Here is a 17,635-nt window from a genome sequence, read left to right on the forward strand (position 1 = left end):
TCAGAGAGGTTCAGTGAGGTACCTAAGAATCCCACCACCCGCCAGAGGTCAAACGGCAATAAAATCCAGTATTCTAAATTACGGCTCAGACTTCATTCCACAATTTACCATACTCAGCAATCACTTCTGACTGTTCTTCATATCAAAAAACTTGTATCAATTGCAACTAGCTACTGCAGGCACACTAACTGAATACAGTCATAATTGATGTGAATTCAAGGTACAGTCATGATGGGAGCCGTGAATGAACTGGCATGAAGTCATTATTCTCCAAGTTCAAAGCCAACTTTCCTCTCTATGAAGACACTTTCCACATCTTTTGTGGGGATTCTCATTTAGCAACCTATCATTTCTTTTTTAAAATGTTACCATCCATCACAATTACCCCTTACAAAGAAAACCCACACACCAGGCCCCATGGTCCCCACTCAATGGCTACCATTCTCATACCCCCCACGGTCACAGAACACAGTGACTGCACCACCAGATGAAGTGCTTAGGACACGCTGGGATTTAAGACCCACCAAGCCTTTCTGGCTCCATGGTACTCTGGGGCTGTTTGGGGGGGAAGATTCATATACAATCATCTGACCTAGAACAGTCAGGAAATGCAAGGCAAATGAATACCAAAAATGCAAACAACATGATTTTAAAAACTAGCAAAACCCTAAGTAGATGCCTTTCAATGGAAGACACTGCATGACTCACAGGTGCATGTTAGATGCTCAAGGGTCTAAAGAGAGAAAAGGGAGGTACTGTCACACAGCTGCTGGGAAATGGCAAGCACTGGATATGGAAAAAGGAACTCTGTGTACTACTGATGGCAATGTAAATTGGTTTTATTACATTATTATTGTTGCGGTGCTGATGGTAGTAATATTGTTAGTACTTGAGCCCCGGGCCTCATGCATGGTGGGTAAGTGCTCTCCTACCAAATTACAGCTACAGCCTACCATGCTCATTACTGAAAACAAAATCCAAAGTAGAGCTGACATCGATCAACAGGAATTGGGAGCTGGGACTAAAAATATATGCATTCCTATGTTCACCACAGCAGTATTCACAATGGTTAAAAGGAAAAACAATCCAAATGTCCTTTGTTAAGTAAATAAGGGAAAAAATTGTATAATCTTCAGTCATTAAATAACGTTAGCTCTAGGGGGCTGGAGAGATGATGGCTCAGGATGAGTGCATACTGCTCTCACAATTATGCAAGAGGGATAACTAGAGACCAACACAGAAGACACCGTTCAATGATGTGCTGGACTGTAGTTTGCTAGGACAGGAAATGCTAAGTCCTCCAACTGTGGTGATGATGATGATGTCTTAGAGTCACACAAGTGATGTGTTTCTGAGCAGTTCTTAAGTGAAAATCCTGGAAAGATTAACTCATAGAGAAAATGTTTCCACAGAGCGGGCTCCACCTTCCAGCAGTGGAGCAGGTATAGAAGTCAGAGAGGGAATCTATTGCCTTTTGCCTGCCCACTTCACCCTTGCTGGAAAGTAGATTGCTGGCATCTACCCTATCGCCACCACCAATGGCGCCGTGATGATCCTCCATAGACATTGGAACCCAGATTCTTTGGCTTCCAAAGTGGACTGAAGACCAAACACTCCCCAGAAATTCTCCAGGGCCTCAGTGACAGAACGGGACTGCTGAGGCATCTGGCCTCATGGACTGAGCAGCTAGTGCAGGGTTCTCAGTTTCTCCAGTGTGCAGACAACCATATTATATTAGCCATTATAATTAGTAAATCTTTGTGTTATACATTCATTCTATGGTGGCTTCTCCTCTAGAGAATCCTGATAGATACACTAACAACACAGGGGTAATAGATTACCACATCTACCAAGATACCAAGCTGTATACCTCACAGATACGCATTCAGAAGTTTCTAGGAAAAATCAAAAGAGACTTAAAATTCTGTTAGCTCCTGTACTTAAAGGGTCATCATGCAATCATAATGAATACTTAGCAGTTAGCCTGACCCACCATTAACTACCATCCTAGGCAACAAACTAAATCAAAGCAAGTCAATTTTAAAAGAGAATGCTTATTAGCAACTTTGCTAAGTGACACACTACCAAATGAAAAACCCAGAGCTGGGTTAGGTGAACACACCTCTAATCCCAGCACGTGGGAGGCAGAGGCAGGCAGATCTAAATTCAAGGCCAGACAGAGCTAGTGAAACCCTCTAAACCAATGTAATAATAAAACCCAGGATTCTAATTGTAGTGGTTGGATGAGGACGGCCCCACAGGCCTAGTTGCTCTTGGTTTCTGGCTTTCTGCAAGCTCTGGGCTACTGTTCCAGTGCCATGCCTGACTGCTTACCCCATGGTCTTGCCATGATGACTATGAACCCTCTGAAACCCCTAATTAAATATATCCTTTTATAAGCTGCCTTGGTCATGATGTCTCTTCACAGCACTAGAACAGTAAGAAACGCACTAATCCAACCGTTTCCCAAGGCCCTATACTTGGCACAAGTTTGCTAAGGTTTTTTTCCAGGAAGTAGACACTGTCACTTTCATACATCTTTATTTAGTTTACCTCACTTATTTACTAAACCAGGCGCTGTGAGCCGATAGTAACATAAAGAAGTTTATGTCTCAATAACATACTATCAAGAAAGACAAGCACCACAAAATTAATGTGATAGTTTGGTAAGATGCAGTATGGGCCTCCTAGGACACAAAGAGGATAGTCTCCCAAAAGCCTAGGAGAGAGAATAGACCTAGTTTGCTCGAGCCAATGGCCTTGGGGCTGTGAGTCACGTCTCTTCTGATCCTAGCTGCCCAGCTCAGTGCTTCACATGGGTCTGGGAGGCAACAGAGGTAGGGTCTGCACAGTTGGGTCTAACCAGAGAGGTACTTCATCTCTGAGGGCAAACTTCTCCTTCTGGGTCAGAGGGATAGCACAAAAGTGTGCTGCTATGAAGAAATGGGAGTCTCAAAGTGCCTAACATAGCCTGGTCAGTGTCACTACTTAACTACTGGCTTGAGGGCCAGCAGACCTAAAATAATTTCCACAGGTGTTAACTCACAGTGCTCTAACTGAACAGGTGCTAAGAAAATTCTAGGGAAGAAAAACGAGATGTTGTAGCATATACATGTAACACTGAGGCAGAGAATGGTGGGTTCGAGGCCAGTGAAGCCTACAAAGGCAGGCCTCAGTTAAAAAACAGAAACAAAACAAAAAAGTAAAGCTTCGTGTAGAAACCAAGAACCATAGCTCCCCACCTCCCCTTCACGGGATGCATGAACCCTCACTTAAGACTTCAGGAGGGGCGTCCTGCTCATCTTGGCCTGTGCCCTGAGCTTTGTTGGGGCATTACTTCCTATAGTTACTTACACAAACTACCAGACAACTGACCCACATACTCTCAGTAATGCTGGTTCTTTAATGTGCTAACTCCAACTTGGTTTACAAGTGGTGCTACGAAACACCCACTGGTTTAATCTGTTCATTATGAAGTTATCTGTTAAGACCCCACTACCACCATATGTACAAAATACTACTGAGATAAAGATTACTGGCAAGGCATAATTTGCCCAGTTTTACTGCTCATGATTTAAGACTGGTAGGGCTATAAGCCAATGGGGAAATGTGTGCTTTGTCACCTGAGTACTAGTAAACCTTCCTGGAATCCAAATACTAGTCACTTCAACAGTAATTGCACAAGAGCCAAGATCATTTTGAAGAAGCATTTACCAGCATCACAACACTCTACAGAGCCCAGCTTATGTTCCTGGAACATGTCATTGGCCTCTGGTCATGCTGTCCTAGTAGGCTTACTTTGTACCTGTTCTCATTCCCAAGAGAAAAGGAGAGGGGACATCCGAGTTCCAAAGCATATCCTAGATCACCATGCCCCTTTAGGCTAAGCCACAGCCTCTTTTACCACTCTGACTCAAATCAGTCCTCTGGAGTCAAAGGTCCTTCTCTGGAGGGTCACTTGACCCACCTGTTGGGCTAAAACCAGCAGAGGAAGGAAGAGTTCTTTCTCAGGCTCTCCTCACCTCCTCAACAGACCTAGCACTCTTCTTCATGGCAGTGAATGTGACCTGGGTCAGCTAGAATCTAAAAGTGCATGTGTGCTCACTACGCAGCACAAGTTGTATTTATTCCAGAACAGCCACAGGCAGGCCACCTTCAAGAAGCAACTACTCCAGAGCCATGTTCGCCCACAATATAAACACCCTTTTCTGTTTAAAAAACACAAACATTCCTTTCTCAGCTTTCTGGAAGAAATAAAGTGTAAGAATCATCCTTTTAAAATATACATGTAATTCTGGGCAGTGGTGGCGCACGCCTTTAAACCCAGCACTCAGAAGGCAGAGGCAGGCAGATCTCTGAATTCAAGATCAAGCTAGTCTACAAGAGCTAGTTCCAGGACAGCCTCCAAAGCCACAGAGAAACCCTGTCTTGGAAAACAAAAACAAAAAAATAAAACGTACATGTAACATTACAAAAAAGAAAAATAAAGGTATATATACTTATAATCAGCAAAGGCAATGAGATTAATTTCTTAACTATAACCAAGAGCAAAGTGAAATACAATATATTAGGGGCTGGAGATGACTCAGCTCTTCCAGAGAACCCAGCTTCAATTCCCAGCTTCCACATGGCAGTCTGTAACTCCAGTTCCAGGGGATCTGACACTCTCACACAGATATATATGCAGGCAAAACACCAAGGCATATAAAATAAAAATAAATTATTAAAAAATTTATTTATAATAAAAAAATTATTAAAAAAGGGCTTGGAAAATAGCTCACTGAGACATGAGTTGAGCAGAGTACCCACAAAAGGAGCTGTGCATAGGGCTGACAAGATGATTCAGTGGATGAGACAATTTGTCACTCTCGCAACCACAGTTCAATCGAGACCTACATAGAAGGAGAGAACAAGTCCTCCTCTAAGTTATTCTCCACCACACGCATGCCAAGTCATCTGCACATGTGTGCACACACATAAAAAAATGAATGAATGAATTCAAAAATTAAAATCTGAGCATGATAGCCCACAGTTATAATCCCAGAGCTAAGAAAAGTCCCTGGGACACAGTAGCCAGCCAACCTAATAGATGAATCCCACGTCTCAGTGAGAGACCCGTCTCAAAGCAAGGCTCCTGAGGAATTACACAGCTGACATGTACACACACACTTAAAATAATTTAAACAACCTTCTTAAAACACCAAACACACACATTCAATAACCACTGAGCCACCACACTGTAGTGACGTGTAAAACAACTTACAATCTAGGTGCAAACACCTGGATTTACAATACTGTATTTTTTGACAAACTTCTTCATTCGCTTAATTTTCTTCTTCAATGTTTCACCATCTTGTTTTACAATATACCGAAAATATCTACAACCTAAAAAATAAAACAGAATAAAAAAGTTTTAATATTTGTCAATTAAGTATACTTCATCACGTCTTAAAATTTTGCTTCAGTCCTAGACCACTAATGATTATGAAAATAGATTCATTTGTATGACACATACCAATGTGAAAAGTAACTATTCTAGAGCCATGTTCTCCCACTAAACAAACACTTTCTTCTGTGTAAAAAACAAAAACATGCCCTTCTCAGCTTTTTGGCTAAAATCAAGTGTGAGAATCACCCTTTAAAACCATACATTTTAACAGAAATCCTGTATAAGCGTCACCAATGAAAAGAAGTGCTACCTGCGAAGGCATCTCTCATCCATAATTAAAACAAACACTTCAGCTCCCTCACCCTTCCTAAACCCTAGACATGGTGATATGCGTATTATATACATTTATTAAAGGAGCCTTCCAAAAGCTAATTTACTCTAACCCAGCTTCCTCTCAATGCCAGCTTGTCAATCAGCTACAGGGGCATCTCTCACAGTAAGAAAGTTCTCTGTAGAAAGCAGGAAGAGGGAGGATTAAAATAAACACAACATAGATTAGAAGTGATCAACACACTTCCTTCTAGCCTTCTAGCAAGCAGTGGCTGGAGATGACACTCTGACCAAGCTGCCTAGTGCTACCTGCTCTTCAATCTCACAATGCAAAGATGACACTTGTCAAGTGTTTCAGAGAAGCCAATTTCTAAAAGAAAAATGTAGGCTTGATATGATGCAATTTATCCATCCACCCGTCCACCTGTCCACTCATCCAGCCATCCATGAATGCATGCAGTTCTAGGGACTGAACCTAAGGCCCTGCACACGCTAGGTAAGCCTTCTATCACTGATTTTAAGAACTGATTTTGTTTTTACTCATGTATGCGTGTGTGTGCGCGCACACCACATATTTGTGGATGCCTACAGAGGCCAGAAGAGAGTGCTGTAATTCAGGCAGCTGTCGGCCACCCAATGTGGGTGCTGAGAACCTAACTTGGCTCCTTTGTGAGAAGAGCAAGCATTGTTAACCACTGAGCCATCTCTTCAGTACCTGCCACAGGCCTACATTTTACTTTTTGTTTTAAGAAACGGTCCCACAGGTTACCTATCCAGACTGGCCTTGAAGTTACTGTGTAACTCAGGTAGGCTTTAAACTAGTAACTGTCTTGTTTCAACCTCCCCTATAGCTGGGATTACTGGCCTGTACCACCAGACCTACCTGTGATTATTAAACAAAACAACCATAAATCATATGAAAAGTTAATTTTATTATATCCTCAGTGACATACATCTATCTTTCCTAAGAAAATGCTAGGTTATATACCATAACTACAGAACCCATCTATCATCCTTAAAGACAGCATGCCAGTGGTGGAGTCTATAGAGTCCATAGTGTTACTAAAATAATCTGTGGTGTTTCTTTTGAGACAGGATCTACCTGTGTTGTCCAGGTTTGCATATTCCTGACCTCAAACGATCCTCCCACCACAGCCTCCTAAGTATCTGGAAATAAGGCACTAATTTGTATTCATAAACTACTTTATAGTAGAAGTTAAATACAGCCAGATTTCTGCTTTTACCTATACAGAAAACTGGACAGAATTTTACCCTGTCCTAACACCAACAACTGCATAACCCTGAAGAGAGCTTAGGGTCAAAGGCAATCGGGTTGCTAACCATAAAGATCTCTCCACAGAGAAAAGGGGCCTGCCTTGCTTTTCACACAGTATGGGGAGAAGGACAGCTGTCACATTCTTTCTCAGACAAAGCAGAAGCTGACCTAGATGTAATGGTGGTGCCCAGAGAGAGAAGCAAACTCAGCTCAATGCCAGAACCCACCCTGATGGGAGAAAGGTGCCCATACTCCAGCAAAGCCACGCCTCACACCTCTAGAATACTTGAGAATTCAGAGTCCTCCAGGAGATATCACTTGGTATTTACATCCCTGTTAGCAAATAAGGAAAGAGTCATGTTTACGATGTGCATCTCCAACAAAAGGCCACCAAAGGTCACTGCTTGACCTAAGTGACAAGTTAAGAAGACTGGAAACTGTCCCAGGCCTTCAGACTCTGCTCCGATGCAGCACCCTGAGCCGTCTGTACTGTGACTCAGGGTTCAGGAAGTGAAGCATTGCGGGCAGGCCCATTTCTGTCCCATCACTAGTGTGTTACTCGAAATGGCATTTGTCACCTGCTCTCATTAATCCTTCTCTCATAAAATCAACCTTTTCCTAATCTTAGTGACTACAGGAAACACACCAATTCTCATTCCTCAAGAGACGCCATCTCAGCCCTGCACAAGTGTAGCCTCAGGGTCCCACTGCACAGTGACACACACCACAACGAGGCAAACTCTGGGAGCTCACGAGCAGTTTCCCAGTGCTCACTGAAGCACCGCTTTCATACTTCTGGAAAAACCTCCTGGCAGTTTTATCTCAGTGTGTTCCACCACTCATGTTTCAGTGGTGCAAAGCAGGTAAGAATTTTACTGCCAAAATGTCCCATAATAGAAGACCACATCCTCTCTTTAGAAGACTGGCTGTTAATAGGTGCTATTCTTTCTCTGTGGGGGAGGGGGTGATGTCCATTACAGGACAGGGGAGTGAATATAAACAACGTGAAGCCAGTGAAGAGAACCCTTGTGCTTTCTGTGGCGCTGCCCACAAGCTCAGTCACCCTGCACAGCAAGGCCCAACAGTCTGCACAGGGCATTTATGCCCAGAGCCCTGTCAGGGTATGGAGGCCAACCGCACAGTTCACAGGACCACACATAAGCTCTTATCATGACCCTGCTCAGGGCTCACACTCTCACCTAAAACCCCTGGCCATCACACTGGGCAAGACGAACAAACCAGCCCACTTTCTAGCTTCAGAGTCGGCCAAAAGCTACATCCAAATAAAGCCACAGACCTTTTCCTAAAAGGATTCCCGCTACAAAAGCTTTTTCACAAGCCAAGTCGGCATCTGCCTTCCAGTCGCTCTTTGCCCAGAAGAAGCTGAAGTGAAAGACTGGCCACCAGCTTCTCCTAGATTTCCACTCTTCTTCAACCCACGCTGGATGACTTCTGCAAGGAAACACATAAAAAGGACAAGTCAGTGAGGGGAAGCTGTCAGCAGAAGTCCAATGTGGGCGGTCTCTAAGACAACACGGGAGAGGTTCCCGGGCTCACTTCTGAACATGGCCATGACAGAAGCTTGGAGGCGAGCTCATGTTCACTCTTTTTGGTCTCCACACCCCATTTCCACTTCACTGTCAATGCCCTACAGCATGAAAATGGAGTTAAACCCCTGAATTAGAATCTCTGATCCTCCATCGCCAATCACAGGATCCTCAGCATGCTGCTCAGCCTTCTTTGATGGGGGAAGTGGCTATTTCCTAGCATTTTTATTAGCAGCAAACCAGCCCAACAGAACAGCAGATCCCCACAGAGCTCCTCGTACAGTGTCTGCTCTGCAGTAACCATTAGCTATCATTATAATCACTTAACAGGTACTTTTTGCACCCAGAATGTGGTGCTGACAACATGCATGGCCAAGTGCAGCATCAGACACTTTAAGATGCAGTGCTCATTTTGCTAACACAAAATATATGCACAGAATTTCTAGTTTCAATTAGGCTTATGATTTTTGTATTTCCTAGCTTCTGATACTGAGGAAAAAAGAAAAAGAGCTAAAGATCCCATACAGTAAATATGAAAGCATTAAGTTAAAAGCATCAAAAGCAACAGCTAAAATGTGGCAACTATTACTCATGACGAGCCAGTGAAAAGTGCCGTTTCTACTTACTCCATTAATGTCTGCTTCAGATACTTTGCCAAGTATTTCCAAGCAGTTATGTTCTTAGTGCATCCAGCAAAATCAAGGACTTCAAACAACACACCCAAGCCCAACTTGCGGTGTTCTTCTATGTCTGCAACGGTCACAAAAGTCTAAGCTTACAGAAGGTACTGGAGAAGAGACACCAAGCTAATGAAGGACTGTTAATTGCAAGCCTTTGGTTGGTTAACTGTTTGAAACAATGCATTATGCTCACTGTCCTATGATGAGCCGACGGTTAACGACATAAGATGGTGAGCCTCTTCTGAAGTTAGACCCCTCTAAATACCACCTACCCTATTTGGCAAATAGGTTGAGACCTACAGACTTTGTAGTATCTGTCTTAAACAAACTGTCTTCTAAGACAGATGTCCTATACTATACTGCACTACAGCCCTCAAGGGGTTAACAGAGGCAAATCATAGAAGTGAAAGGCATTCTGTCCTATTTCCGAAGTCTCTCTATAAGGACTGGACAACAAGCATTTTAAGCATTGTGAGCTGCAGATGTGAAATCTCCATTGTAGCTACAGGTTCTACAGTCATAAAGCAAAAGCAACCACCAGCATTCCAGGAGGGAGTGGGGTGGAAGTGAATTTAGCTTGTGAAAACACGTGATGAGTAGATGCGGACCCTGGACCATAGACTGCTGGTGCTCCATCTAGTCTATATGCACAAATGAGTATAAAGCACACTTTTACCTGATTTTCTAAGCAACGTATGGAATTCTAACATCAGTGGATGGGATGGCACGATCTCATGCAAAATCTGAAAGAGAAAACAGTCCTGTAATTTATACACGATACAGACATTGCTCAAATTCTAGCTTACTCAGCAAATGAATTAAGAACTTAAAAAGTACTTTGCTTTGATAAAGTTTCAAGCTGAATATAAGAATTCCTAGGAGATGGATGGGTGGGTGAAGTGCTCACTGTACATGAGGACTTGAGTTCATAGCCTCAGCACCACAGGTGGTAGCATGCACCTGTAATTCCAGCACTAGGGAGAAATAGGAGGTTCCTGGGAGTTCACTGTCCTCAAAATCTAGCCTGTCAGTGAGCTTTAGGTTCAGTGAGAGAGACCCTGCTATAAGAAAAAAAGATGGATGGGTTAGAGATGGCTTAGTTAAGAGCACATGGCAGCTACAAACATCTGTAACACCAGCTGCAGGAGGATCCAACCCTCTTTTCTGACCTCCAGAAGCACTGCGTGTATGTGAAGTACAGACACACAAAACACCCATACACATAAAATGAAGGAAAACATTAAAACAATAAGGTGGAGAATACATAGGAAGATACCCAACAGACTCCTACCCTCCACATGTACATGTGTAGGAAGGCTGAAATATGCCCAAACAATACACATCTGATCTGGGGACTCTGCTTACTCAGTGAATGATTTGCCTCATTAACACAAGGATCTCATTCTAATCCCAAGAACCCTGGCACGTCTGGAGTCTCAGCACTGGAGAAGCAGAGACAGGTGGGCCCCTGGGGCTTGCTGACCAGCCAGCCTAGACCACTTGGTGAGTTTGTTTCTTCATGAAACAAGATAGGCCAGGTGTGGTGATGCACTTCTTTAATTCCAGCACCCGGAAGGTAGAGGACACTGAATCTCTGTTAGTTTAAGGCCAGTCTGGTCTACACAACAACAAAACATTTAAGGAAACAAGCAAACAAGATAAATAGCTCTTAGCCGGGTGTTGGTGGTGCATGCCTTTAATCCCAGCACTCAGGAGGCAGAGGCAGGTGGATCTCTGTGAGTTCGAGGACAGCCTGGTCTACAGAGTGAGTTCAAGGACAGCCTCCAAAACAATACAGAGAAACCCTGTCTTGAAAAACAGAGAGAGAGAGAGAGAGAGAGAGAGAGAGAGAGAGAGAGAGAGAGAGAGAGAGAGAGAGAGAATAGCTCTTAAAATGGGATATCTAAGGTTGACCTCTGGTGTGTTTTCTCTCTCTCTCTCCCCTCCTCCCACTCTCTAATTTATCTATATTCCCCCTCTCTTGTCTCTTGTCCTCTCAAAATTCCTGCTAACAGCATGGCAAGTTTACTAGAAGAAACAGATTGAGTAAACAGGCTTTTATTTGTATTGTACACATATCTATCCTACTTGACATACCTTAAAAACTTAAAAGATGTGGCTTTTAGAAAGAATCAAAGAAGAAATTACAAAGCCAGGTATGGTGGCCTAGGCTTGTAATCCCAACACTCTGGACGTAAACGAAGATTAGGACCTAAAATCCAGACCAGGCTGCAGAACAAATCTGAAGCAAGTCTCTAACTACATGACACCCAACTCTCAACATAACAAAACCAAAGAACTCACATAGAAAATACTATGATGATCAGAAAACACCACAGAATATACATAAAACAAAAACTTGAGCCGGGCATCGGTGATACACACCTTTAATCCCAGCACCCGGGAGGCAGTGGCAGGAGGATCTCTATGATTTCAAGACCAGTCTGGTCTACAAGAGCCTCCAAAGCCACAGAGAAACCCTGTCTCGAAAAACCAAACAACAACCAAAAAAAAAAAAAAAAAAAATACTCAAAGGGCAGAGAAAGCAATTTTAGAAGATATATTCAAAACACACTTAAAAGCATGTGAATATTTTAAACATTTCTTTTGTAAAATAAGGGGAAACTTAAAGATTTTATTTTTTAAGAATACAAAGAACTTGGGCTGTAGAGACAGCTCAGGGGTGAAAAGCAGACTGCTCTTCCAGAGGTCCTGAGTTCAATTCCCAGCAACCACATGGTGGCTCACAACCATCTATAAGAGGATCTGATGCCCTCTTCTGACCTCAGGTATACATACATGCAGACCACTCATACAGAAAATACAAATAGATAAAATTAAAAAGTTACAAAGAACTAGTTTATGACTATGGAACAAACAGGACTTTAAGTAACATTGTATTATTTCAAAACATACATCAGAAATGAATTTGAGCCAACAAGATGACTCAGGGAGTAAAGGTGCTTGCTGCCAAGGCTAGCAACCTGAGTTTGCACCCTGGAGATCATAGTGCAGAAAGAGATCAACTCCTGAAAGTTGTCATCTGACCTCCACAAGTGCATGGTAACACACATACACAAACACTTGGACACAGAAAAAATAAACTTAAAAACTGAATTCATGCCTGCCCTTTTCTGAAGAGAAAGAGGAGGGAGGGATGTAATATATGAGAAGGAAAAAGAAAGTGAGTTCACTCTGTCTGGGCCTGGGATACTTTGACTTTATTTCCAGCAAAACAGAAAGCAAATTTTGTCAGTTTCTCTTAGTGGTTTTATAAAAGGTCAATGACGCAAAGTCAGAAGTAAATATTGACACACCAATAAGAGATGTTATTAAAATTGGTTCCTACAGTCACAGTTTTTTCATGATTTATTTATGAATGTCTCAACTCAAAAGGAAAAACAGCATTTCTCTATAAATTATTTTATCTTAAATAAGTGTTCAAACCTGTCCAGATGGTGGCCCTCTGCCTCCCAGCATTGGGGAGGCTGAGGCAGAGGGCTGGAGCTCAGTAGTTAAAGATGTGCTTAAATGGTCAGTGGTGGCACAGGCCTTTAATCCCAGCACTCGGGAGGCAGAGGCAGGCGCATCTCTGTTAGTTCAAGACCAGCCTGGTCTACAAGAGCTAGTTTCAGGACAGCCTCCAAAGCCAGAGAAACCCTGTCTCAAAAAACAAAACAAAAAAAAAACAACAACAAAAAAAAATATGCGTAATATGATGGGGGCCTAGGCTCAGGGTGGGAGGGAGGGAATGCCTATATTCAACACACACACACACCCCTACCTGTTTCTAAAAAGCAAAAGACTTGAACAGACATTACTCCACAGATGGTAATAAAGGGGCTGGAAAAATGGCTCAGTTCAGTTTGCTGCTCGGGCTGGAGAGATGGCTCAGAAGTTAAGAGCACAGACTGCTCTTCCAGAGGTACTGAGTTCAATTCCCAGTAACTACATGATAACCATCTATAATGAGATCTGGTGCTCTTTTCTGGCTTGCAGGCATACATGCAGACAGAATACTGTACACATAATAAATAAATAAATCTTAAAAAAAAAAGAGAGAGAGCTTGCCGCTCTTTCAAATGACCAGAATTCAGTTCTCAGATGCCACGCCAGTTAACATCACCAGGGCCTGTAACTCCAAACCCATAGGATCCAAAGCCCCCTTGGGCACCTACACTCACGTGCACAGCCCCACACATGCATATATAATTAAAACAAAAACTGTAAAAGGTGCCAGTTCTCTCAAAACTGATTTACAGACTCAAAATTCCTCCAAGACTTCTGTTTCTATAGCAACACACTGACTTTTAAATGTATATAAAAAGTGAAAGGACCCAGAAAAGCCAGAAATTTTTTGAAAATGGATGGATTTATATAATTTTCATGTGATTCCAAGACTTCCTCAGTTACAGTGACCATGTTATTAGTACAATGACAGAATATATATCATCAGGGCCAACCTCTCTTAAATAAAGCACCCAATGGAGAAGAGATAAGACTTTCCAATAGTAGTGCTACACTAGCCAAGCAGGCAAAAGAAAAATAGCCTTGACTCTTTCTTGCACTTCACAGTACACAAAAAATAACCCATCATAGACCTTTAGCATAAAACCATTCAGCACTTCTAGAGAAATGAAATATAAAAGAGAATCTTCATTAGTTTGGAAGGCAAAAAAATGTTTCACATGAAAAGCACTAAGCCATAAACGGAAACTGAAATTTGGACATCATTGAGATTCTGCTCTTTGAAAAACACTGATAAGAAACATAGTATTATGCATAGTTATATATAATACAGGCACTCCAGAGAGGCATGAATGGAAACTCACTGCGGTGGTTTGAGAGAAAATGGCCCCCAAACAGTGTGGCACTATTAGGAGGCGTGGCCATGTTGGAGGAAGTATGTCACTGTGGGGGCGGGCTTTGAGGTCTCTTTTGCTCAAGCTTCCCTCAGTTGGACTTTCAGTAAACTTCCTGTTACCTGCAAGATGTAGGACTCTTGGCTATTTCTCCAGCATGTCTGCCTGCATGTTGCCATGCTCCCTGCATGATGATAAAGGACTTAACCTCTGAATCCACAAGCAAGTCACCCCTATTTCTCTTCAGGAACTGGAGTTTTTTCCTAAAGCCCACAGAGGGAGCAGTATCCTGTACTGACCACAGTACACCATTCAAACATTGCTGTTACTTTATGTTGTTTTATCTTATGGTGTTGGGCATCAAACCCAGGGCCATGCTTATGCTAGTCCAGTGCTCTATAACTGAGCTACATCCCCAGCCCGTACCTATTTTCTATAGGGGCATACCCTATTGAAACACTGGGGAAATTTCTATACCTTAAGAACACTTATCAGTTTCGATCTTGGTGCCTTCTCTCTCTTGAGAAATTCATATAAGTAGATGTGGGCATTGGGGTTTGAGGGGAACTTTTCATCATATGCATAATTGGTGAGTATCTCTCGGGCTCCATCTTGATCCCCATAGAATTCTAGCATCTGTATTTAAAAAAAAAGTGTATCTTAGATTAATTCTGTAAAATGATTCCATAAAAAGAAGATACAAGCTTACTGCTAAGAACACAGCAACAACAACAACAAAAACCCACAAAGGTGACAAATACTGTGCAGTAGACAAGAGCAACACCAATTCTGCTTTTCTAGCATTCCTACAACTTCCACAAAACAGGATCAAAGGGCTACATGTGACCTCATTTTTTCCTTGAATTTGTTACTGGGAAATGTAGATCCCCAATGTAAGAACCCTACAAGAAACACAAGTCCCCAAAGTAGAGAACACTAGTGACCAAGTGTGATTCAACTATCTCAGTTGATAATTATAGTTCCTATCTCGGAAGCAATTCACAGATGAACTAGATTATCTTCTGACAACAAAGTGGCCACTTTAGCACTCAATTTTTCCCCAAGCAGCATCCAAGCCCTTGGTTCTTCTGCAAGGACTTAATAATGGGGTAGCTAGCTTAATAAACTTTCTAAAAGTCATTGTTTTCATCACCCCTTATGTTATAATTTTGGTTCAGTTTTTTCCCGTTCCCTTCTACAAGCAACCAAATCTTTAGCAATTATCCTATTTTTATATTTTGTTCAATAATAAAAATGCAGACTTGCCAGTCACAGTTATATCACTATGCACATAGGTATCATGACAGGTATATTTACTTTTTTCATTAATGCCAACAAAAACTTCACAGAAACAACTAAAAGAAGGATTTAGCTAGGTGGTGGTGGCTTATGCCTTTAATCCCAGCACTCAAAGGCAGAGGCAGGCAGACAGATCTGATTTCGACACCAGTCTGGTCTACAGATCGAGTTCCAGGACAGCCAGGGCCATACAGAGAAGCCTTATTTGTGTGTGTGTGTGTGGGGGGGGTAGGTATTTAGAATATCTAGTTCAGAGGGTTAGACTCCATCAAGACAGAGGATACATGGCTAAAGGCTCAGTCTATAAAAACATGTAGCAACGATTTATCACAGGACACTGACCAGAAAAAGAGAAGAAGCACCTCCTTAGTGCCCCACATCACATAAAGGTTCCACAATCTCACAACGCAAATGACCACCAAGCACTCAAGCATATTAGTCTTTACAGGACATTTCACATTCAAACCATTAAAAAGTTAGCTAGGGGTAAAACTAAATAAGACCAATTTACATAACAGAGCAATAAACTATTTAGACTAAAAGAGAAAATTTAAACATTTTCTCTATTAGCCTCCTTCTGATCATAAGACAGAGTTGTACTACAAATGTAGCCTAGGCTAACTCAGAGCTCACTATATACCTCAGGCTGGCCTCACACTGGCAGTGCTGGGACAACAAGCGTATCACCACCCCAGCCCATGAAGAGTGACTCACCTCCACGTAACTCTTCACAAAAGGATCCCAAACACCAGGAGTTTTTAGCAGCGCACAGATATTTGCAGATGTCCTGCAGCTTTGGCTGAGCATGTTTCGAGTTTTTACAGTGTAAGCATAGTCATCCTTATCTATTCAAACATAAGAGATTCACGCATCATTTAGAGAAGCTGTAAGCAACGCTCAGGCCTGGGTGGACACTGCTAAACGCTAACAAATGCAAAGACAGCACAGCCAACTCGCAAACAGGAACAGTCTAGGCACCTCTAAAAAGCAAGTACACACCATACCCAAAGGGTAGCTCAGCAAACAGGGTACTGGAAACTTAGTCTAGGCACCTCTAAAAAGCAAGTACACACCATACCCAAAGGTTAGCTCAGCAGCTGACTACCAACTAATGCAAGCAACGAAACTCCACACTCTAAACCAAATCAATGCATGATCATCTAAACACAGGCAGAAAAAGGCTTGACAAAGTTCAATCATTCCTTATGTTCATAAGATTATCTGCATCATTTGTTTATGTGGGGAAGATATAAATAAAGGCAGGGGAATTGTCTTAAACAGGGAACTATTGCTGTAATGAACCACCATGACCAAAGCAAGCAGGGGAGGAAGGGCTTATTTGGTTTATTTGTGGCTAGAAATGAGACCAAGATGTGGAAAATGATGTAAGGGAAAAACAAAAAGCAGGTCCTTAAGCATTACTCAGATTTACTCATCACCGAGCTCATCAAACCTGACAGACACAGACACAGCTGCAGCAGGTGCGGGTCGACGGGCAGCATCCGCAGGAGGTAGTGCACATGCTGTTTCCACCATTCTCACTTGTGTCCTTTTAATCTTCCTCTTTTTCTTTGTTTTTAAAGACAGGGTTTCACTCTATATCACTGGCTGCCACCTCAAACTTAGAGCTCCGCCTGCCTCTGCCTCCCAAGTGCTGGGATTAAAGGTGACACCACCACACCCATCTTATCCACAGTTACCTCTGATGAAATTACATTAAAATAGCAAAGTCCATCTATTATATGGGCAGAACTGATTTTGGGTTGTTTTCTTCATTAAAAACACTTACGGCTAAAGATCTTCTGAACTCCCCCTCCACCCATGACTGTCCCCTCAATCTTACTACAAAGTTAGCCATCCACTACATGCAAAAAGAAGTGCATGCTATCTATTCAAAAGAGTGGTAAACGCCGGGTGTTGGTGGCACACGCCTTTAATCCCAGCACTTGGGAGGCAGAGGCAGGAGGATCTCTTCGAGTTCGAGGCCAGCCTGGTCTACCAAGCAAGTTCCAGGACAGCCTCCAAAACAATACACAGAAACTCTCTATCTCGAAAAACCAAAAAAAAAAAAAAAAAAAAGAGTGGTAAACATCACAGTCTAGTCACAAAATAACGTGTTCCACCTCTAGTACCTCATATAAGAAGAAAAGTAAATAACAACTTCAAAACTCACCTAATCAATGAATACCAGTAAACAGTTTCCATTAGAAACAGGATCTTTTTGTTTGTTTGTTTTTGTTTTTCGAGACAGG

The 17,635-nt window shown here is 42.3% G+C and overlaps 1 protein-coding gene across 4 annotated transcripts in view; it reads right to left on the reverse strand.

Annotated features, from left to right (window-relative positions):
- Taf1a (TATA-box binding protein associated factor, RNA polymerase I subunit A) overlaps positions 1 to 17,635 on the reverse strand; it is a 29,729-nt gene that overhangs the window by 2,221 nt on the left and 9,873 nt on the right. For 2 of the 4 annotated variants that reach the window (XM_040738095.1, XM_040738096.1), the window contains exons 6-11: positions 16,098 to 16,228; positions 14,562 to 14,720; positions 9,899 to 9,965; positions 9,169 to 9,292; positions 8,293 to 8,447; positions 5,264 to 5,385 (exon numbers count right to left, since the gene is read on the reverse strand). In XM_040738095.1, coding sequence (XP_040594029.1) covers positions 5,267 to 5,385; positions 8,293 to 8,447; positions 9,169 to 9,292; positions 9,899 to 9,965; positions 14,562 to 14,720; positions 16,098 to 16,228 — 755 coding nt within the window. In that variant the 3' untranslated portion in view covers positions 5,264 to 5,266. Of the gene's footprint in view, positions 1 to 4,716; positions 4,893 to 5,263; positions 5,386 to 7,222; positions 7,329 to 8,292; positions 8,448 to 9,168; positions 9,293 to 9,898; positions 9,966 to 14,561; positions 14,721 to 16,097; positions 16,229 to 17,635 lie in introns of those variants that run through there. The other 2 variants (XM_040738097.1, XR_005873931.1) reach the window with 2 other exon arrangements.

The sequence above is a fragment of the Mesocricetus auratus genome, unplaced genomic scaffold, assembly GCF_017639785.1.
Source record: "Mesocricetus auratus isolate SY011 unplaced genomic scaffold, BCM_Maur_2.0 Super-Scaffold_100676, whole genome shotgun sequence".
Taxonomy (NCBI): Eukaryota; Metazoa; Chordata; class Mammalia; order Rodentia; family Cricetidae; genus Mesocricetus; species Mesocricetus auratus.